The sequence below is a fragment of the Cupressus sempervirens genome, chromosome 8, assembly GCF_028749045.1.
Source record: "Cupressus sempervirens isolate cs-2001-9-10 chromosome 8, ASM2874904v1, whole genome shotgun sequence".
NCBI lineage: Eukaryota > Viridiplantae > Streptophyta > Pinopsida > Cupressales > Cupressaceae > Cupressus > Cupressus sempervirens.
In genome coordinates, this window is record NC_143125.1 from 385,350,244 (window position 1) to 385,373,473 (window position 23,230).

The following is a 23,230-nucleotide window of genomic DNA, read 5'->3' on the forward strand; positions in this document are numbered from 1 at the left end:
GTTTAGGATTGGTAGCATGGAAAAGGTTTGCAACCAAGTGAAGGTTAGCTTGAGTTTCTTTTAGAGGTAGCCCTTGAGGGTACACATAGTCAATGTGGAAAGCATTAGATTCCTTTTTTGATAGAGGCATGTTGGAAAGCTTTGAAGTGTTGGGAGATGCTCGACTGTTGGAAGAAGTGGAAGATGTAATGGAGCCACTACTAGACATAGGTTCATCAATGTAATCTTGCTCAAGAAAAGTATCCTCATTGCATGAATCATTAGAGGTATGAATAATTCCATTATCAATAAGATCTTGGATTTTATGTTTTAGCTCAATGCAATTTGAAGTACTATTCTCATTATGTTGATGATAAGCACAATAGATATCCAAGAATGGGTTTCCATATGAGCTATACTTAGGCAACATGATGAGCTTAGTTTCAAGAAGTGTTTGCAAAATGTCATCATAAGAATGTTCCAAGGGAGTAAAATTTCTCTCAAAAGTATGTCTAGAGTCTTTTGGTTGCTTCCCAAGTGAATAGCATGCATACATGTCTTCATCATTGTCTTGGTCAAAGATAGGTTTATCATGAAATTTTGACATATGCTCCAAGGATGTATCATTTGCTTGTTCTCTAAAGAGGTATTTAGATCTAGAAGATGAAGACATTTGATGTCTTGAAGTAGAGCATGTAGACCTAGAAGAAGAGGATGACCTCAAAGAAGGTGACTCGCATGTATGTAAAGGCCTTAAGGAAGATTCATGTAATGATGTAATCTTCTACTCTAACCTTTTCTCAAGTTTAGAATTCATTTTCGTCATGCGCTTAGAGAGATGAAGGTAAGAAAGATCATTTGTCTCTTCTAGTTCTTTGTATTGTGCATATAGATCTTGAAACTCTTTAGTGACATGGAGGATATCATGATCATCTAGATTTGGTTGAAGTTTGGTAGCACAAGGTTTAGATCCCATAGTTTTAGATGCAAAGCCAAGCATAAAAGAGCCTAGAAGATAACTTGATGTTGAAACTATAGGAGGTAGAGTGTTCACTTGCCAAGATAGTAGAGAGAGATTAAAGTGACTTGTCAAACAATATGTCCAAGAAACTTACGACATGAATGACTCAAGTCAATAGCTAGGCAAGATGCCCAAATAGCCAAATAGATAGAGCAAGCAAGGTGACAAGTGAACAACTCTCCAACCCAAGAGTGTAGTCAAGAAATCAAGAAAACCATTTCAGCAAAAATATAACTAGCAAGTGGACATAGACCATGAAGATAGAAAGCCCAAGAGCACCAAGACCAAAGAGTTACTTTAAGCATGTTCAAAAACAAGAGACATAGAAAATCAAAGTCAAATGATGAGACTCCCCTTAGCAAGCAACACAAGAAAAATGTTAAGACTTGATGCTTTGAATTGGTTGACAAAGTTTGACAATAGTTGATAGCATAGCAAGTTTGATGTTTAAAAGCAATTTCTTTCCAAGCAAGATAGTGACACATGGAGTAGTCTTCAAACAATCAAGCAAGGGACAAAGCAACCTTGCATGATACAAGCATATTTGAGGTCTCAAAAGAATTTCCTAGAACTATCATCATGTGTATGTTCAAAAGATTTTCACAGGTCTAGCACATTCGAGAACACATCAAGCAATATCTACCTAAAAGACATAGTTCATTACTCAACAACTTGGCCCACACTTGATGCTCCTTCACCTCACACCAAGTGGTTTCCCACAAGAGATATTGGCTTTGTCATGGAAATGTCATAAGCATAACCAAGGGAACACATATGGTGAGTGTAAATCTTGGGATGATCCGGGTAGTCCACTAGAATCAATCCTTGCACCAAGAAGTTGAGCGGCTAAAAAGGGTAGTTACTAACTTAGGGTGTTTAGATAGGGCTTCCGTTCATAGTGTTCCCCTTGTTCCCAATTATGGGACACCTCACCTTGCGATGAGTAACCAATCTCGCGACCACAAGAGTACCTTAAGCATTCTTGCCTAGTGATCTCCCTATGGTCAAAATCTCATAAGCGATCACACTAGGTTAAGAGAAACACTATGTCTACCAAGGTTTTGTGTCCTTGATAGCCTTGATTTTATAGTGGGTTGGAAGAGTCGGGTAGTCTACTTGTCCCCACTTGGGTCGTTCCTCTCAGGTTGTCTGAGAGCAGGCCCTCTAAAAGATTCTAAACTACACAAAGAGTGGATCAACTTTTGGAAGTCAAGATTTCTGATTCACCACAAGGGTGAAGAGCATACTCTCCTATTCCAATCATTTTCTTCCAAACACACCAAAAAGATTTAGTTACCCCTTGCTTTTGAAACTAAATGGCAAGTCAAGATTTGCATACTCTCCTATTACCAAAAGACTCCAATCACAAGTTTTATGTGCCTATGAAAAATGAACAATTAGTCAATGCCACACATGAAAACAAAAAAGCAAAAAATTTTGGGTTTTTATGCTTTAGGCAACCCTGCAAACAATGTTAGTAACCCTTGCGCATTTGAAGCTTTGACATGCATTCTTTTTATGCAATGTTTCAATTTTTTCTTTCATAAGGATGGCAACCTGTAATCACAACTTGTTAGTACCAAAAGTTAGTATGAAATAACATAAAAATCTGCAATAAAAAGTGGTGAGTTGCCTCAAAAATCCAATTTATCTTCCAACCAAGTGCATGCAAAGAAAGTGCAAGTTAATCACAAATGCTCTCATTTTTACTCTTTGATTTTGACCTAGTCAACAAGATTGAACTTGTTTACTATGATTTTGTATCCAAAAATGAAAATGAAAAGAAAAGACCCCTGTTAAAAATTAGAGAGCTTTTCAAAAATGTAAGAAATTTTTAAAAATCTCTTCATTTGCACTCTAGAGATCAATTTTGTCAAAACAGGCCAAATTTATCAAATTGAGTTTTTGATCTTTAATACGACTTCAAAATTCAAAACACAAAGAAATAACCCCCATTAGAATTGAAAACCGTTTCTGAAAATGTAAGTTTTTTAAAAAAATTTGCTGATTTTTTATCAGAAATGGCTTTTTATGAAAAATAAAGAAAAACTTATAACTCTCAAAAATCATGGCATAATGCTCTAAAAATTCGATTGAGACATTTTGAGCATATACCCAACCTGAAAAAAAATTTCAAAACCAAACTCCAAGCGGTTTAAAAGATATGATCAAATCTTTAAACCAACTAAGTTTTTGGCCTTCAAACCAATTTACTTATGGGTTGGCCTTAAAACCAAAGTGATAATTCTACAAAAGCATTTGATTAGATCCAATATGCTGCTATAAAAAACTAGAGATGAAAAATAAAAGAAAATGGAGCTAGAAACTTGATTCAAGCCCAAAGATGGGTGCCAAAAAATGTACACTCGAAAGTGTCACACTCTAAACCATTCTATCCAAACAATTCCATGAGTTGGAATGCTTAAATGCCGGCTTAGAGATCCCTATCCATGGAGTGCAAGAGAGTGTATTTCAAGTTCAAGGGCTCTCAGATGAGCCTTAGAGATAATCTTCTTGCTAGTAAACCATGCAATGGGAGGTTCCAAAGACAAGATGCAAGAATGCAAATGTTCCATGCCTCCAGTCTTCTAGTTAATGACATCCTTGAAAGACTATTAGGGATGGAACATATAGTAAATAAATCATCATAGACAGCACACAAAGTAGATAAAGATCAGCATAGCTTAGTTGTTTAAGTGTTAAAGTGTGTGTGTGTAAGTCACTTGGCCATTTCTTCAAGACTTGATTCTGATAGTGAGAAATATCGCGACATCAGAGATCGTAGGTAAACTATCTGTAAAGTGTTAAAGAACACTTGATGTCAAGGTGGGGGAAGTGTTGAGAAACACTATTTTGTGAGTCGTCAAAGAAACCCTAATGCACAAGAATACCTCACTAGGCTAAGTAGCTATGCCCCCACGATGAGGACAAGAAACAATTCCAAGCTAGGAAATGTGTAGCAAAATGGATGATTGAGATTGATAGACATAGGTGCGAGGGTTTCAAGTAGTCCCTATTTCTAGGTCTTCACCACTTGACATATTTTTTTAGGACCTTTTTTCAATTTTTTGTATTTTTGAAGTTTTGATTTTTTTTGGTGATACATCAAAGAACCTATTGCTAGGTTTTCACTAAGATGATCATTTTTTCAGGACATTTTTTGATTTTTAGAATTTTTTTCAGCATAATATATGATTTTTTGGATTTTTTAGAAGGTTTTAGAGATCACTAGTTCTCAAACAAGATCACATCATATTCGCCGAATGTCTAGCAAGGTATAGGACATGATGAAGGAGAAAGTTGGTAGATAGACAAAGATGGATAAGAAAGGAGTATGAAGCAAGTGAAAGTGATCCTCAAGGACTGACTCCTCAAGAGTACCCAAGCTAGGGAAAGAGGTGAAATAGTCATATGAAGCATGTTTTGGATAAGCAATGGAAGTAATGAGAAAGATAGCATGTAGAATAAGCAATGAAGCTAACAAGTGCGATAGCATATAAGATAATCGATGAAATCTAATGAGTAAGATAGCATGAAAGCATGAAATCCAAGAGAGTAGACATGTCAAGCGGCCTATAAGAATCATGTTTCATTTATTATGATCAAGACCAAGGGGTCAACTAGATAGTATAGCAATGGGATAGAGCAATAAAAATAAAGCTCAAGATAGAGGCTATTAGTGAATGGGAGAGCACAATAGAAAATCTCATGGATAAGATAGCCAATATGCAAAGATAGCTCAACATTGTCAAGATCAAAGAGAGAAGAGGGGATAGATGGATGATGGAAGAATTACGCATGATGCTTTTTTGCCAGGTTTTCATCATGGTACTTATCCAAGGTGCCACAAGAAGTAGTTTTCACCATAGGATAAATTTATTTCTCTTTACTTTTGCTACCAAGGTGCCACAAGAAGTGGTTTTCACCGAGGCACATTTTCATTTTTTTCATTTTTTTTTTTTTTTTGAATTTTTAGAAAGAGCTCAAGCTTTTTGAATGTAGATAGTGCTCCTATAGGAAAGATAAGTCATGATAAACCATGACCATAGAAAGGCATGCTCAAAGATGTTGATAGGGTGATGAAAGAGAAATGGTAGTAGAAAGAGTATATGGAGGATAAGAGTTCATGTATGAAAAGTAAGTGTAAGCTTTAGAGGATTTCATGAGGATAGCTGAAATATTGGACAAGATCAACATTGACACACACCTTGAAGGGTATTAGAACAATGGAGGAATTATGGATGAAATAGCTTGAGATTCAGATGTATGAGGTGGTAGAAGAGATTTGAGAAAAAGTGGAGTGGAAGGCTTTGGAATATTTTTAGGAAGATTTTTGGAAGAAGATGGAATGGAAGCCTTTGGAAGCTTGAATGTCAACTTTGAGGTATTTTCAATATTCAAGTCTTCTAAAAGAGACTTCGGAATCCATATAGCTTTAGATTTTCCTTTGGATACTTCAAAACACATTTCTTCAATAATGGGTTTAGGAACCCATATTTTCTTTGATTTAGCTCTCTTAATAGTGGACCTTTGTAGTCTCTTGAATTTTTGTCCTTCCTTAGCTTTCACATGTCTATTATATGGGACATAGTGATCTTCATTTTTCAGTGGATTCTTATGTTTATTCTCACTTCCAAAGGACTTGGGATTTGTGGATGAATAAGGATGATATGACTGGTTTAGATGGATAGATGGGTGAAAAGTTATCAAGGATGAGTGTCTTTGTTGATCTTGAGGTATGATGGGAGAGCTAGGAGTGAATGTAGGAGATGGAGGAACATAAGGCCCCAAAATAGATGGAAGGTTTGAATATTGTAGCTTAGATGGATAAGGACCAAGGATAGATTTAGAAGATGCAAAGGGATAGTGGAAAGGGATATCAACATCTTTAGAGTGAGCAACATGGTCAAATCCATCAATAGACTCATGAGTACCTTTGATAGGAACAACATTTTTAATAGAAGCACTTGAAGCTTGAGCACAATTTTGAAGTGGATGTGGAGAAGTAAAACATGAGGCAATGCTTTGATCTTGACAAGTAGCTTTGGATAGCATATGAAGAGAACTTTTCTCATAATTTTCAGTAAGCTCAAGGGAGATAGTGGAAGTGATATCTTCATCATACTTAGGAGGTGGACAAGATATAGGATATGGAATAGAAAAATCTTGAAAGAGATGAATGGGTGCTTGATCTTGATCTTTCTTGACATTTATAGCTTTTTCTTTTTGAGAGTCCTCTTGGCATGGAGCCACTTCTAAGGACAAGGGAGAATGAAGAGTGAATGGAGTAGTGCTTGGATTAGGCATAGCAGTGCATGAAGGTTGAGGATGTTTAGGATTGGTAGCATGGAAAAGGTTTTCCACCAAGTGAAGTTTAGCTTGAGTTTCTTTTAGAGGTAGTCCTTTAGGATAGGAATAGTGTACATGAAAAGCATTAGGTTCTTTATTGGATATAGGCATGTTGGAAAGATTTGAAGTGTTGGGAGATGCACAAGTGTTGGAAGTGGAGGATGTAATAGAGCCGCTACTAGACATAGGTTCATTAATGTAATCTTGCTCAAGAAAAGTATACTCATCACATGAATCATTAGAGGTATCAATAATTCCATTATCAATAAGATCTTGGATTTTATGTTTTAGCTCAATGCAATCTGAAGTACTATGCTCATTATGTTGATGATAAGCACAATAGATATCCAAGAATGGGTTTCCATATGAGCTAGACTGTGGTAACATGATGATCTTATTGCTAAGAAGTTTTTGCAAAGTGTCATCATAAGAATTTTCCAAGGGAGCAAAAGTTCTATTAGAAGTATGTCTAGGATCTTCTTGTTGTTTCTCAAGTGAATAGAATGCATTCATGTCTTCATCATTATCTTGGTCAAATATAGATCCATCATGAAATTTTGGAATAGGGTCAAAGTAGGTATCACTTGCTTGTCCTCTAAAGAGGTCTTTAGATCTAGAAGATGAAGACATTTGATGTCTTGAAGTAGAGCATGTAGACCTAGAAGAAGAGGATGACCTCAAAGAAGGTGACTCACGTGCATGTAAAGACCTTAAGGAAGATTCATGTAATGATGCAATCTTCTCCTCTAACCTTTTCTCAAGTTTAGACTTCATTTCTGTCATGCGCTTAGAAAGATGAAGGTAAGAAAGATCACTTCTAGTTCTTTGTATTGCACATATAGATCTTGAAACTCTTTAGTGACATGGAGGATATCATGATCATCTAGATTTGGTTGAGGTTTGGTAGCACAAGCTTTGAATTCCATAGTGATAGATAGATAATCAAGCATGAAGGAGACTAGAGGAAGCTAATAAGGTGACACAAGATAACTTGATGTCCAAACTAGAGAGGTAGAGTGTTCACTTGCCAAGATAGTCGAGAGAGATTAAAGCGACTTGTCAAACAATATGTCCAAGAAACTTATGACATGAATGACTCAAGTCAATAGCTAGGCAAGATGCCCAAATAGCCAAATAAATAGAGCAAGTGGGGTGACAAGTGAACAACTCTCTAACCCAAGAGTGTAGTCAAGAAATCAAGGCAACCATTTCAGCAACATGATATCTAGCAAGCACACATAGACCATGAAGACAAAAAAGACCAAGAGCACTAAGACCAAAGAGTCAATTTAAGCATGTTCAAGAACTAGAGACATAGAAAATCAAAATCAAATGATGAGACTCCCCTTAGCAAGCAACACAAGAAAATGTTTGCATTTGATGTTTTGACTTGGTTGACAAAGTTTGACAATAGTTGATAGCATAGCAAGTTTGATGTTCAAAACCAATTTCTTTCCAAGCAAGATAGTGACATATGGAGTATTCTTCAAACAATCAAGCAAGGGACAAAGCAACCTTGCATGATACAAGCATATGTGACGTCTCAAAAGAATTCTCTATAATTATTGTCATGTGTATGTTCAAAAGATTTTCACAGGTTTAGCACATTCGAGAACACATCAAGCAATATCTACTTAGAAGTCATGGTTCATTACTCAACAACTTGGCCCACGCTTGATGCTCCTTTGCCTCACACCAAGTGGTTTCCCACAAGAGATATTGGCTTTGTCATGGAAGTGCCATAAGCACAACCAAGGGAACACATATGGTGAGTGTAAATCTTGGGGTGATCCGGGTAGTCCACTAGGATCGATCCTTGCACCAAGAAGTTGAGCGGCTAAAAAGGGTAGTTACTAACTTAGGGTGTTTAGATAGGGCTTCTGTTCATAGTATTCCTCTTGCTCCCAATTACGGGACACCTCACCTTGCAATGAGTAACCGATCTCGCGATCACAAGAGTACCTTAAGCATTCTTTCCTAGTGATCTCCCTATGATCAAAATCCCATAAGCGATCACACTAGGCGAAGACAAACACTATGTCTACCAAAGTTTTGTGTCCTTGGTAGCCTTGATTTTATAGTGGGTTGGAAGAGCCAGGTAATCGGCTTGTCCCCACTTGGGTCGTTCCTCTCAAGTTGTCTGAGAGCAGGCCCTCTAAAGGATTCTAACTACACAAAGTGGATCAACTTTTGGAAGTCAAGATTTTTGGTTCACCACAAGGGTGAAGAGCATACTCTCCTATTCCAATTGTTTTCTCCCAAACACGCCAAGAAAATTCAGTTACCCCTTGCTTTTGAAACCAAATGGCAAGTCAAGATTTCTGATTCACCACAAGGGTGAAGAGCATACTCTCCTATCACCAAAAGATCCCAATTGTAAGTTTTAATGTGCCTAAAAATAAACAACTAGTATATGCCGCACATGTAAAAGTAAAGAATAAGAAAAATAGTGTTTCTCAACACTTCCCCCACCTTGACATCAAGTGTTCTTTAACACTTTACAGATAGTTTACCTACGGTCTCCGATGTCGCGATATTTTTCACTATCAGAATCAAGTCTTGAAGAAATGGCCAAGTGACTTACACACACGCACTTTAACACTTAAACAACTAAGCTATGCTGATCTTTATCTACTTTGTGTGTTGTCTATGATGATTTATTTACTATATGTTCCATCCCTAATAGTCTTTCAAGGATGTCATTAACTAGAAGACTGGAGGCATGGGGCATGTTTTCTTGATTTCTGCTTGTAGGTATACTTTGTTTGTCTATAATGTTGTAAGCATTTGTGCTTGTCCTATTCAACACTTTGACTTATAAATGTATCATCCTTGACTATTTTGCAACACCGCACTCAAGGGTTATCCTGGCGCTTATGCCTTGATACAGGTGTAATCTTGCTACATTAAACTTAGGGAATCTAATCACGTAGTTATCTTGACTTACATGTCTCTGATGCTTAGATTGGATTTTCGCATACCTATCTGATATCGATCATATTCATATCCTCATAGTTATACTAGTGATGGTTGTATGATCTCATGATGTCCCTAATAAATGCTCAATGATGAAATTAAGAGTCTAAATGTTATGCGCTTCTTGCTGGTAAACCACTTTGCATATTAGCTTGCATTTTAGGTTCATTTTCTAGCTTAGTCTTGCATTCTTGCATATGGGGAGAGCTCTCTCTTCATCTTTTTGTGGACATATCAGCTAACTCCTTTCATATATTTCTTTACTTTCTTCTTGTTCATGTCTTTTCACCTTCTTAATCTTTCGCTTCATCTCTTTTCTATCTTGTCATCACATTATATAATTTTTTGACCTCTTAAATAATTTTGACATCCTAGATTCATTTTCGGGATCGAAATCCAAATTTGAGTTCATCATGATGGTCAAAATTATCTTTTAAAATTCTACTTTCTTCTGAGCAGTTAGCTGACCTTTTGAGGTCTAATCTCTGAATCATCACTGGGGCATCTTCATTTCTTCATGTCTTCATCATTTCCATACTTCATATCTACTTAAATTCACTATTTCATGTCTAAAATCACCTTTCTACTCATTTCGACCTTATTTTTATGCTATATCCTTCAAGGTCAACTCTAGTCAAACTGGGGCATTTTATCAATTTTTTTATATAGTCATTCTTGGGTTCTAATCATCTCTATCTGTCATCTTGGACATTGCTATATTCTAATTTTCTCATTTCTAGCCAGTTTTTTCATCCCCTTACCTCATTTCAATTTCGATCCCGAGGGGGCAGAAATACTCTATCACTGCTTAGGAGCATTTGTTTGATCTTCTCACCTGCTCTCACTCTATCTGCTTTTCTAAGTGTTAGTATTCTTCTTGAATTCTGACATCATCTCTTCCTATTTTTCAGTACTACTGCTATCAGGCTGTGCATTTAAGACTTGCTATCTATTTCTGCATTTCACTCTTCAGAATTAGACATCTATATCTATCATCGCCTACTTGACTTCGATTTTCTTTGACATAATGTGTTCCCAGATCGACCACGCATTAGTCAAAGAGGGGCAAATGTAATCACCTAAAAATGGTCATCTAGACTATTAGCCCCCTTTTCAACATTTTGGCTAAATTAATTTAATCATTTACCTAGACCAAATTGTTAATAATCAATTTATTTGATTATAACCTATAGTTTGACTATGCTATCCTAAGTTCATTATTTGATTAAAAGAAAATGTCCCCTTTTAATTAAATAAAACACCCCATTCTTCTAACCCACTTAAAGTGCACACATAAAGTCCTTTTTCTATTTTACAATTAAAAGAAAAGGCTTTGTGACTTTTGTCTTATATGACAAGTCAACTTATATTCTATTGGTTGACTTGTGCGTGCACATGGATCACTCCTCTTTTTGAATTCAACCGTTGATCATCCACAATCTTCATCTTGATCTCCACCGTCCATACATCTTTAAAAGGGAGAGAGCTATAAATAGGATAACCATCAAGTACCAGTTTCCTTTGCCAACGATGGATGATCTTATGGACTGCTTGAGTGGAGCTCAGTACTTCACAAAGATAGATCTAAAGAATTGTTATCACCAGATACGGATTCGAGAAGGAGATGAGTGGAAAATAGCCTTCAAGACCAAGGAGGGTCTTTATGAGTGGTTAATCATGCCCTTTTGATTTTCGAACGCCCCAAGCACCTTCATGCGGCTCATGAATGAGGTACTTAAGAAGTTCTTGGGAAAATTTGTTATTGTCTATTTGGATGATATTTTAATTTTCAGCAAGACTTTGGAAGAACATTTATTGCATATTCATAGTGTCCTTGAAAGGCTAAGGGAAGAGAAACTGTTAATTAATCTGAAGAAGTGTATCTTTGCAAAAAGGGAGTTAGTCTATTTGGGGTTTGTTATATCACCTGAAGGTCTCAAAATGGATCCAGAGAAGGTAAAAGCCATCTTGGAATGGCCTACTCCAAGGTCTGCTACTAAGGTAAGATCATTTCATGGTTTGGTTAATTTTTACAAGAAGTTTATTAAGAATTTCAATGGCATATGTGCACCCCTAACTGATACAATAAGAGGGGATAGAAAAGAGTTCAAATGGATTGCAGCAGCTACGAGAAGTTTTGAATTGCTGAAGAAGAAGGTGACAGAACAGCCTATGTTGGCACTTCCAGATTTTAGAAAAGTGTTCTAGGTGGATTGTGATGCTAGTGGCAGCGCTATTGGGGTTGTATTAAGCCAAGAAGGTAAGCCTATTGCATATTTTAGTGAAAAATTGAATGATGCAAAGAAGAAGTATTCTGTTTATGATCAAGAGTTCTATGCAATAGTTCAGGTCTTAAAGAAATAGAGGCATTATTTATTGCCAAAGGAATTTTTTTTTGTATATTGATCATCAGGCATTACAGCACCTAAATAGCCAAGGTAAATTGAATCAGAGGCATATGAAGTGGGTAGAGTTCTTGCAGAGTTATACATTTGTGTTGAAGCATAGAAGTGGAAAATCTAACAGGGTTGTAGATGCACTAAGTAGGAGATAGTTGTTGCTTACAGTAATGCAGGTTGAAGTAGTCGGGTTTGATGAACTCAAGAATTTGTATCCCGATGATCCTGATTTTTTTGAAGCATGGAAAGCTCATAAAGAACCTGTTGCTATAGATAGAACCAGTGGTTAGACTATTTGATTCAGGATGGCATGTTGTTCAAGGGTAGTCAATTGTGCATTCCAAGGAGTTCCATGAGGGAAAATTTGATTAAGGAGAAACATAGTGGAGGGATGGCAGGACATTTTGGTCGAGATAAGACCATTGCCATTCTTAGAGAACATTATTTTTAGCCTCAAATTTTACAGGATGTGAAGAAGTTTATACAGAGTTGCCAGGTTTGTCAAGTTTCCAAGGGGTTTAGTCACAATACTGGCCTATATCAGTCATTGCCTATTCCATCAAGGCCATGGGAGGACATAAGCATGAATTTTGTTCTTGGATTGCCAACGACACAAAGGGGTAATGACTCGGTATTCGTGGTGGTTGATAGGTTCTCCAAAATGGCACATTTCATTCCATGCCACAAAACTCATGATGTTGTCCATATTGCAGACTTGTTTTTCAAAGAGGTGGTAAGACTACATGGTCTTCCAAGGAGTATAGTTTCTAACAGAGATACTAAATTTGTGGGGTACTTCTGGAGGACATTGTGTAAAAGTTGAGAACAGACTTGAAATTCAATTCCATGCATCACCCACAAACTGACGACCAAACAGAAGTCTGGGCAATTTGCTGAGATGTTTAATTGGGGATAAGCCCAAGAGATGGGATTTGATTCTACCACAAGCAAAGTTTGCTTACAATAACTCTATAAATAGGAGTACTAGAAAATCATCATTCCAAATTGTATATGGGAATAGCCCAAGGACTGCAGCAAAATTGAGGAAGATAGAGCAAAGGGAGAGGACAAGTGCTGAAGCGGAAGAATTTTCTGAACATATCAAGCGTCTACATGAGGAGGTTCAGGCACACATTACCAAGATGAATCAAGAGTATAAAGCTAGGGCTGATCAAAGGAGAAGACATAAAGAATTCCAAGTAGGGGATCTAGTCATGGTGCACTTACGAAAAGAAAGATTTCCAGTCGGTACTTACAACAAGCTGAAAATGAAGAAATTTGGCCCTTGCAAAATTTTGAAGAAACATGACTCAAGAAATGCATATGATGTGGATCTGCTAGATTGTATTCACATTTCTCCCATTTTCAACATTGCAGATTTAACAGAGTATCATGATGATGGTGCAGATGAGGAGCTGGTGTTAGAGCCATGTCTGATTCTTGCTTCTAAGAAGAAGGAGATAGAAGACATTCTAGATCATCGAGTGGGTAGGACTACCAGAAACAGGGAGTATGAAGAGTATTTGGTCAAATGGAAAGGACGACCGATCAAGGACTCAACTTGGATTTCAACAGCTGAGGTTTCCCAATTGGGATTTCCTCTACCATTCATAAAGTGACAGGGTCACTTTTCAATCTACCCTGGGTGTCTGATGCAGGAGCATCCAGAGGTATAAGGGCAATCCTTTGTCACCCAAAAAAATGTACTTAGACTTAGTTTCTATTTCATGTGTTTTAATTTTTGGACACCCATTTGGGTCAAATAAAGGTTCCAACTCTCACAGTTCCACTATCAGTGTGCTAGAAAATCTCGAAAAAATAGGAGTATGTAATTGGGTCACCATTTTGGTAAACTAGAAGGTGTGAATTGGCCAGATGAATGTAACTGTGATTTAGAGCATTCCATAAAAAGAATCAGGTCAAAAGGCCCCACAGTTTGAAAGTTATTGCAGTTTTTTGAGTTTTGGAGACCTCCTAAGAATGCTTCAAAGTTAGGTTAGGGGCATTAAATGACCTCAAAAAGGGCCGAAAATGGGGGACGAGCGAAGCTGGTCCATAGGGCTATAGAGCGCTTTGAGAGCTTTTCAGAAATGTAAACGGTTCGTCAATTTGAGCTACAGTTCAAAAGTTATGCCTCCCGAAAGTTTGGTTACCGTTTCTGGATTCTTCTAGATTTGCGCCGACTTCTAACGCAACTTTTGGAGCCTTCTATTTGGTCGGTGGATGCCTACTAGCACTTTCTAGAATGTATTCCTAGTCCTTAACTCTCTGGGGTCTATTTAAGGAGTTTCCTAGCATTGTAAAAGGCAGTTCGGACTGGAGTTTGAGAGGAGGTACTGAAAGGAGAAATTATCTCCAGATTTATGCTATTGTAAGCCCTTAGGGCATGTTTTGAAGTTTATTTTTCTGTACTGTTTGTACTAGCTTATTTTCTCAGTTAATATAATTTCCCTTTTTCTGTTGTGTCCATTCTGTGTGGGTTGTGTCCCCATCAAGAAAACCACCTGACAAACTAGAGGGACACACTAAAGTTCCCAACAAGACGGCAAACAGCCCAAGAAGCCACATACCATCAAGATTTACATTTTGGTCTAATCTTTTGAGAATGCAAAGACATATCAAATGAAAGTTTGGAGAATTTGTCTTTTTTCCTTTACCTGATGACCAACCTTCGTCTCTGTTGAGGTTGGTAGGGTGGCCAATGATTTCAATCACTTCCTTGAGTTTCCTTTTGAAATAGTTGTCCTCCTTGGATAAGATTTGAGCATCTTCCAGACAAATGTGGTGCTTAGTAGTTAACGAATGCTCAACTAAGGCAGACTTTTGCACCTTGTCGTGTCTAATGTCAACACAGTGCTCCTTGATTCTTGTGCCAAAAGAACAACTAGTTTCCCCTATATATGGTAAACCGCAAGAGCAAGAAACTTTGTAGACTCCTGATTCTTAAAAAACCTCTTTGGAGTCTTTGAGAGCGGGAGTTCAATTTTTGAGCCTATACCCTAGTTTGAAAGCCACCCAAAGGCCTTTTTTGCTCAAAATCTTGGCTAACTTCTGGGAGATACCATCTACAAATGGAAGCGACACAAAAGAGGGAGGAGGAGAGGGGGTGGGTTTGGGAGCAGAGAGGGAAAGAGAGAATGAGCGAGCTTGGGCCAAGGTCTTACCTTCTTGCCGCCCATCTTGCCAAGCTTATCGCTCCCCTTGTTGGCCACACCAATTCCTTCATTAAAAATTCTTCCCTCTTTGTTAGCTTCATCAAAGAGACCAAGCTAGATGATAATGACCTCTTGGTTAGCTTTGATGTGGCCTCCCTCTTCACGAAGTTCCCTATTCCGGACGTGGTTGAAATTGTGAAGAGAAAAACCAATGTTGAGATCGCTAACCTTGTTGATCTCTGGTTAAGGTCAACTTTCTTCTCCTTCCAAGGGGTTATCTACAAACAGATATATGGGGCCGCAATGGGCTCCCCACTATCACCTGTTATTGCTAACCTTTATATGGAACACTTTGAAGAATTGGCCCTGTCTTCTTTCCCCCTTCAACCAAAATGGTGGAAGCGGTATGTAGATGATACCAATGTCTGTTGGCCCCATGGTATAGAGAAACTTGAAGAATTTCACAAACATATTAACAATATTTCTGTGTGCATCGCTTTCACTAAAGAGTTGGAAATGAACAACCAATTGTCCTTCCTTGATGTTTTACTCATCAAGAAACCCGATGGCACGTTGGGACGTTGGGTGTTTCGAAAGGCCACGCACACCGATTTGTACCTTCATGCCTCGTCTCACCACCATCCGAGCCAAAAGGCTGGCGTCCTCAAGACCTTAGCCATAAGGGCCCATAGAATTTGTGATGAAGACCACTTAAATTCGGAGCTTACCCACCTTCGCCATGTCTTTAGATTAAATGGGTACTCCCACAAACAAATTTCGAAGGCCCTAGCCCAAGCTCGCTCATTCTCTTTCCCTCTCTGCTTCCAAACCCACCCCCTCTCCTCCTCCCTCTTTCGTGTCACTTCCGTTTGTAGATGGTATCTCCCAGAAGTTAGCCAAGATTTTGAGCAAAAAAGGCCTTCGGGTGGCTTTCAAACCCGGGTATAGGCTCGAAAATCAAACCCCCACTCTCAAAGACTCCAAAGAGGTTTTTTCATAATCAGGAATCTACAAAGTTTCTTGCTCTTGCGGTTTATCGTATATAGGGGAAACTGGTCGTTCTTTTGGCACAAGAATCAAGGAGCATTGTGCTGACATTAGACACTACAAGGTGTAAAAGTTTGCCTTAGCCAAGCATTCGTTAACTACTAAGCACCACATTTGTCTAGAAGATGCTCAAATCTTATCCAAGGAGGACAACTATTTCAAAAGGAAGCAATTGAAACCATTAGCCACCCCACCAACCTCAACAGAGATGAAGGTTGGGCCTTAAACCCCTCCTGGCTTCCCTTGTTGGCCAAGTGCCAATGTTCCTAAACTTGTGTCTTCCCTCCTTGTAGGTCTTTCCTCACCGCTTTGCTCCTTGGTTGGCGATTTCAAGTTGGTGGTGGTTCTTCCCTGTTTCCCATCCATCCTTGGTCAACCTTGCTCTCTGGAGCCTATTTTTTTCTTTTCTCTCTCTTTCCCTTCACCTCTTTTGTTTGACTTCCTCGCTCTTCATTTCTCAGTCTTAAGATATTTTTAGAATATTATTCTATTCTCACCTTTTTATTTTAATTTCTTTTAGTTCGTGGTTTTCATTACTTCCTTGTTCTTGGATTATCTTCATTCTCTTTTTTTCATTTTTTGTGTTATTATCTAGTCATTTTTCATCGTTATATTTTATTATGTTTTGATTTTCATTTTTATTTTTTCCATTTTCTTCACTTTTATGTTGGTAGTTCCTTTTGCTTGCTTTTTTGGTTTCATTATTATTTTTTTGTTTCTTACTTGTTGTTTAGGAGTTTTTTCTTCATTTTTATTTCCACTTTATTTTTTTGGGTTTTCTTCTTGTCTTGTCTTATTAGATTTTTTATGGTTTTTCTTTTAGTTCTCTTATTTATTTGAATTTGGTGTTATTAGTTTATTTAGTTTTATTATTATTATCATTATTACTTCTATTTTTTTTATTATTTCTAACCTTTTTTCTAATGTATCTTTATGATTATTTTGTGGTTCTTTCCTAGGTTGGTTCTTTCTATTTTTTTGTGGTTTAGTTTTTTCCTCTTAATTTTATTAGCTCAATTTTAGTATTTTTTTAAATATTTTTCGGTATTAATACTTTTTTTCATGTTTATTTCTAATATTAGTATCTTTATTATTATTGTTATGGTTATTTTTCATGATTATTTTTAATATTAGTATCTTTTTTATTATTATTATGGTTATTATTTTTAGTTTATTATTAATATTTTGATTATCATTTTTTTTTAATTTTTCATATTTGGGTTCTCTTAATGAATGTCTTTTCATTGCTTTTGACTCTTTGACTTTCATTATTTTATACTCTTGAGTGCCTTATTATTATGTTTTATTATTTATTATTATTTTCAAGTTTATTATCATTATTTCGATTTTTTCTTTATTATTTTTTCCATTTGTTTTGTTTAACTTGTAGATCTTTTTTAGGTTCTGGTTGCTTTTGATTCTTTTATCTTCATTAATTTTAGGTTTTAATGGTTTGTTCCCCCTTTTTATTATTTTTTTATCTTCTTAATTTGAGTCTTTTCTAGTCTAGTTATTTAAGTTTCACTTATTATTTTTTCTTCATTGATTCAATTGCTTTATTATTAGCTATTGAGTTTTTTTTGGGTTCTCATTCCTTGCTCGTTTCCTTGAGTTCTTGTTTTATGCCTTCTCATTTGAGACATTTTGTATCTTATAATTTTTAGTATTTTTTTATTAGTTTATATATATATATATATATTTGTATTAATTTTATTATATATCAATCTTTATTGATATATAATCAAAATAAAAACTATAATACCTTTATATATTAGTATGGTTTTTATTTTATTTTATTTTTATTATATTAGTCATTTTATATTATAGGTTTGATTACATATTTTATAGACTTGATTATATATATTATGATATGTTTATTTGTATATGAGTATTATGAATTCAATTTTACCTTTTTACATTATTATTTTTAATTTGATTATGTGTATTAGCTTTTTCATTTTTTTCCATTAGTAGTATTAGGAGTTATAGCTCATTTTCTTTTTCTTGTCTTGTTAGTTGTGTTTCCCTCATTAGATTTTCACCTCTTTTTACATTTTTATTCTTCGTCCATTGTATTATTTCACTCTTTTCCATTTGTAAGAATTTTTGGTCCTTATATTTTCAGTCTCGTCTTTCTTATCTTTATTTTCTTTAGATTTTGGTGTCTTTCTTGGTTATTTATATTTTTTTCTTCTCATTCAATCAAGCACACACTCACTGTTTTCTATCTTTTTTTTTTCACCTTTTGATCCCCTTCCCCCACTCCCTCCTCTATTTATATCTCTGTTTCTCTCCTAGTTTGCATACTTATTATTTTTTCCGTTCTCTTGCTGTTCATCCTGATGATGGATCACTGTGTGTGATCCGAAACGTTGATGCTAAAAAAAAAAATTACACATTCAAATTCCAGAAAAACTCTGGAATACTGTATCGATGGATTGTGGAAATCAAACGTCTATAACTGAAGAATCGTTTATTGTCTGAATAAAAATGTACTTGATATTCCAACAGAAAATTCTCTATGGATGCCACATACGTTCACCAAAAAAAAACACAATGAAGTTGCGGAATAACCTTTTTTTTTTTTAACTTGGAACCTGTTTCTTTAAGATACCAAGCTTCATAGAGATCTGCAAGAAACGCTTTGCTTCGAAATAGCAAAGTATTTGACGACCTGTCTGGGACACTCCTTTCCGATAGCCTTCGAAGATTATTTTTAGCTGTCAGTGCAAGTGATATTCAAAACGCTTTATTTCCATTGTTCCCGAAGGAACACATCAAGCAGCCTTCCCCTACTTACACCACCTAGTGCTCTCCTTTTGAGAGATGCATGGCTAGAAGGCTCTATAAGACTCTGTGAAGCTCAAAAATAAACTTTCGCTGTTAAAAAATCACCATCAACTGATGGCCTTCTAGTAAATTCTACAAGGCAATACGACATGTTAAACTAAACTCATCAGTAAGTGTTTCTAGTATAAGTACTCATTTTCTTTAAACATGTTTTACTGGAAGACGAAGTTAACTTTATCTGTTTTTTATAGATTTCCCCTAACATTCTCCATCTATGGCAATCGCCATCTACAAATCATAAACAGTAAACAGATTTTCTATTATTTAACAGTTGTGGATTAACTTGTCATTTCAATAACAAAATCTTCCAGATTACAAAATTAGATAGTTCGTATATCTCTGTAAACAGCCTATCTGCAATATTCTTGCCTATTATTAACAAGCAACTCCAGTTCCCTTGTCAATTAAAGTAAAGAGCAAGATCATTTTAAATTAAATTCATTGAATTTGTAGCTTTTTATCAATAAATTTGCTAAAAAAATTCTGTTTTGACATAAGAAACTGCAGCTGATTGAAGATCTATTTATTCACTCATGTTTCAGTTTGATGCTGTTTATGCATCGATTAGTATAATTAAGTTTTAGCATGAACAGCTTCCATTTGTATGGATCATTTTTTTTAGTTGGTAAGCAACTTATACTGCAAGCAGGGTAACCCAATAGGGGCATATAGCCCACGAGCACACCAGCCCAGCAAAGGTGGACCCAAGCCAGCATTAACACCGTTCATTTGGACCGAATGGGGATTTGGACCATGGTTGCACCATTAACAATGCAATCATTTATCCATTACACCACCAGATGCTCCCTAAGAACAAGTTTGGTGGGATTTGATCCTGAGACCTACCCCATATAAGCCAAACATTTCAACCAATATGCTAAACATCTGGACCTAGTATGGTACGAACAATTGTGTTAGCATAAACAGCAGAATTTCAATAGACAGTTTTTGGGTGATTAAGATTTATCATTTCATATTTATTGTTGTCTAACCTGAAAAGATTTTATTATTTTCCGATCATGCCAACTTAGACCGTTCAAAAATTGGTGGCTAACATGATCAAAAATAAAATTACAAACAGGAACAACCTCCTGAGAAAATGCTTCTTGCCATATTAGAAAACGGTAAAGACTAAGAAACATGTTTACTGATAGCTTGTTTATCAGGAAACAATGACGGTGTTAAAAAATGAGAGTTAAAACAACTAACCAAGACCTTTTGAAAAGGACTTTCAGTTCACCTCTTTTCACAACAACCAAAAAATTCACAAATGTCAAACCCTTAGATGACTTATTGTGCGTAAAAAGACATTCATTGTCATTAAAAGTATGAAATTGAGCTGTGGTAACTGTTTGAAATAAGGAGGTGCTACTAAAGTCAAATATATAAATCAAGATTGTAACCAGACAGGAACAAAAGCAAAAACACAATTTTTAGCTTAAATATGTATCTTACACCAATACCTGACTTTGCAATTCAGCTCCCATACACCAGTCACAAACCATCTGGCTACTGGAAGAATGGAATGAGCTTACAGAAGAGATTTACAACATAATCCACAGTACAAAAAATGAAATATCTGATAATCAAGGCCAAATTACCACAGAACATTTTTAAAAGCAAAATAGAAAACTCAAGGAACAAGTACACTTGGAACCAATAGCTTCCACGGACCACTTCCCTTAGTTGACCATACAAAGCTAAAGATAACGTCTCCCTTGACAATGTTAGCAGTCCCAATAAAAGACTCTGTGCTGGTTAGAATTCCTTCTCATATTTTTCATACTCGAACCCTCATTTCCAGCTGAAGCATTTTGTAACACAGAAGATACCAAGTAAATGATGATACATGGAGCACACGATGACACGGTAGATACTTGCTCAGATAAATATAAGGAACTTTATAAATAAATTGGCTAAAATTTTACTAACTTAAAAATTTGCAAGACCTATATCAGTCCTCCAAAGGATTGCAGACTGTGAGATGAAAAAACTGGAACAACCCCTCATTGCTAAATGTGTGCATATCTGGCTACCTTTATCACTCCACAGCAAGCAGGTGCTTCAATTCAATTCTTTTTGTAAAAACCAGAAGATCAAACAAGTTGAAACCTTTCACTTTATACAGCCTCTGAAAAAATTACAACCTGAAATACAGGTAGAAAAGATGTTGTGTTTGCAGTGTCACTTGAAGTTGATACAACTAAATACAGGTTGGAGTGCACACTAATTGTAGTAACACAGCTTGATATTCCAGGGTAGCCTCCGTGTTTAATTTAATCCTAACTTGAGAGAATCTGATGTCAGCTAGCAAAATAAATCTTGTCTTAAGAAGGTAATCTCTTCTTTGCTTGAACTATCCTCTTGCATGTTCTTAATCAAGTCCCCATTTCCTTGGCAATGACATGTGCATGAATGTGTTAGTGGCGTATAGATGCCTGCAGGGTGATCAAGAATGCCACAAACTTGTCACATAAATTAAATTAAAGGTCATTTAAGCTTGCTGCCTCCAGTGGTCTATAATATTCCAAACAAGAACACAATATATATAAGAATTTGCTTAAAATAAACATAATAGAAAGCAATACATACCTGTTGAAGTTGTCTGTTCAGAATCCTTTGTAACATGCAATATGATTGTCCCCGAAAGAACAGTGATGAAACCACAAATCTCTGACACTATGTCACTTGCGCTCTGACCATCCCAGTCCTGCAAGTAAAATATGAATGTAAAACAAAACAAAGGCAACATTTGATCAGAAGCCGAAAACATATCCAAAAAGCAACAAGCAACCAGAAACTTCTTTCGAAAAGCCAATACTTCTTTTATTCAAGGAGCCAATGCATACCTTAAACATGATAACACTGGCAACAATTGTCAGTGTTGTGAACATCACATAGTAGATGGGAGACACCACTGAAGTATTGAAAGTGTCAAGAGCCTACAACAGAGAAATGAGAATGCATCACGTCAGAAATATAAGTTGGATTGATGATTGCCATTAGGACAGAGATTAATTTAACCATCTACCTCTGATTAAAATTATTTGTGAAATGCTAATATTTATATTCTGTTAACAGGGTACTGTTGTGACCTTTTCACACATCCCCCCATTGCAAATAGGGACCCGAGGGCTTATTGTTGTTGGCCTTGTCTACTTGGCTTTTTGTTCTTGGTAATTTTTTGGCTCAGACCCCTACAGTTCCCTGTGTTTTGAATGAGAATCGGTAATATTGGCCAAGTCCAGAAAAGTGTTGTCCACCTGGCTCCTGAAACAGAAGTTGTGTATTTGTCAAAGAATTAGGTCAAGTGTGAATGGGAATTGATCTTTCAAAAAAGAATACCAATGAAATTTTGAATGTTTTGAAATGCTTGCTATTTTTGGAAATGTCTATTTATTGGCCTTATTTTGACTTTGAAACAACTTACTATTTTTAGAAAATTTCACTGCCTCTCGGATTGGCTGTATTTTGACTTTGGAACAACTTACTATTATTTAAAAGTCCACTTTTGGCAGGTCCATTTTGGCAACAAGTGAGCTCCAACTGATAAAGAGACAAAAGGGTATGCAGTTGTATATCCAAAAGAATGAGCAAGCAAGGCAGTCAATCAGACCAGTTATGTCTGAAAAACACCCTTGCGATATCCATAAAAGTGGAAAGGCATGAAAAATATCAGAAAAGTGACTACATTTGAATAACGTCTTTGAGAAAAAATCTAGAGAAAAGGAAAACATATGAAAATCCACTAAGTCAAGGAATTTCCTTGAATTGCAAAAATATTTCTCCTCCATGGAAAAAAATGCTTGAGGGTTTCTACTTCATGAAAGGTAAAATGGTTGTGTTGGAAAATTCATCCATAGAAGAAAAAATGTTAGAGAATTGCAAAATTTCTCCTTAATGGAAGATAAAATAGTTGTGTTGGAAAATTTCTCTTTCATGGAAGAGAAAAGGCCAAACAGCTGAATGTTGGAAAATTTCTCCTCCATGGAAGAAAAAATGGTTGTGCTGAAAAATTTCTCCTTCATGGAACAAAAAATCGTTGTGTTGTGAGATTTCTCCTTCATGGAAGAAAAAATGGCTTAGTGTCAGGGAATTTCTCCTTCATGGAAGAAAAAATCGCTGTGTTGGAAAACTTCTCCTTTATGAAGGAATAAATGGCTTAGTGTTGGAAAATTTCCTCCATGGAAAAAAAATGGCTAAAAAAAAATGGCTAAGTGTTCGAGAATTCTACTCCATAGAAAAAATGTCTTAGTGTAAGGAATAAATGGCTTAGTGTTGGAAAATTTCCTCCATGGAAAAAAAATGGCTAAGTGTTCGAAAATTCTACTCCATAGAAAAAATGGCTTAGTGTCAGGGAATTTCTCCTTCATGGAAGAAAAAATTACTGTGTTGGAAAACTTCTCCTTTATGAAGGAATAAATGGCTAAGTGTTGGAAAATTTCCTCCATGGA

General features: G+C 36.2%; 1 protein-coding gene across 1 annotated transcript in view; it reads right to left on the minus strand.

Moving 5' to 3' along the window:
- Positions 1-20,185: 20,185 nt before the first annotated feature.
- LOC149542911 (putative magnesium transporter NIPA6) overlaps positions 20,186-23,230 on the minus strand; it is a 39,658-nt gene continuing 36,613 nt past the window's right edge. The window contains exons 8-10 of the mRNA XM_089797828.1: positions 21,626-21,718; positions 21,369-21,486; positions 20,186-21,214 (exon numbers count right to left, since the gene is read on the minus strand). Coding sequence (XP_089653954.1) covers positions 21,084-21,214; positions 21,369-21,486; positions 21,626-21,718 — 342 coding nt within the window. The 3' untranslated portion in view covers positions 20,186-21,083. The remainder of the gene's footprint in view (positions 21,215-21,368; positions 21,487-21,625; positions 21,719-23,230) is intronic.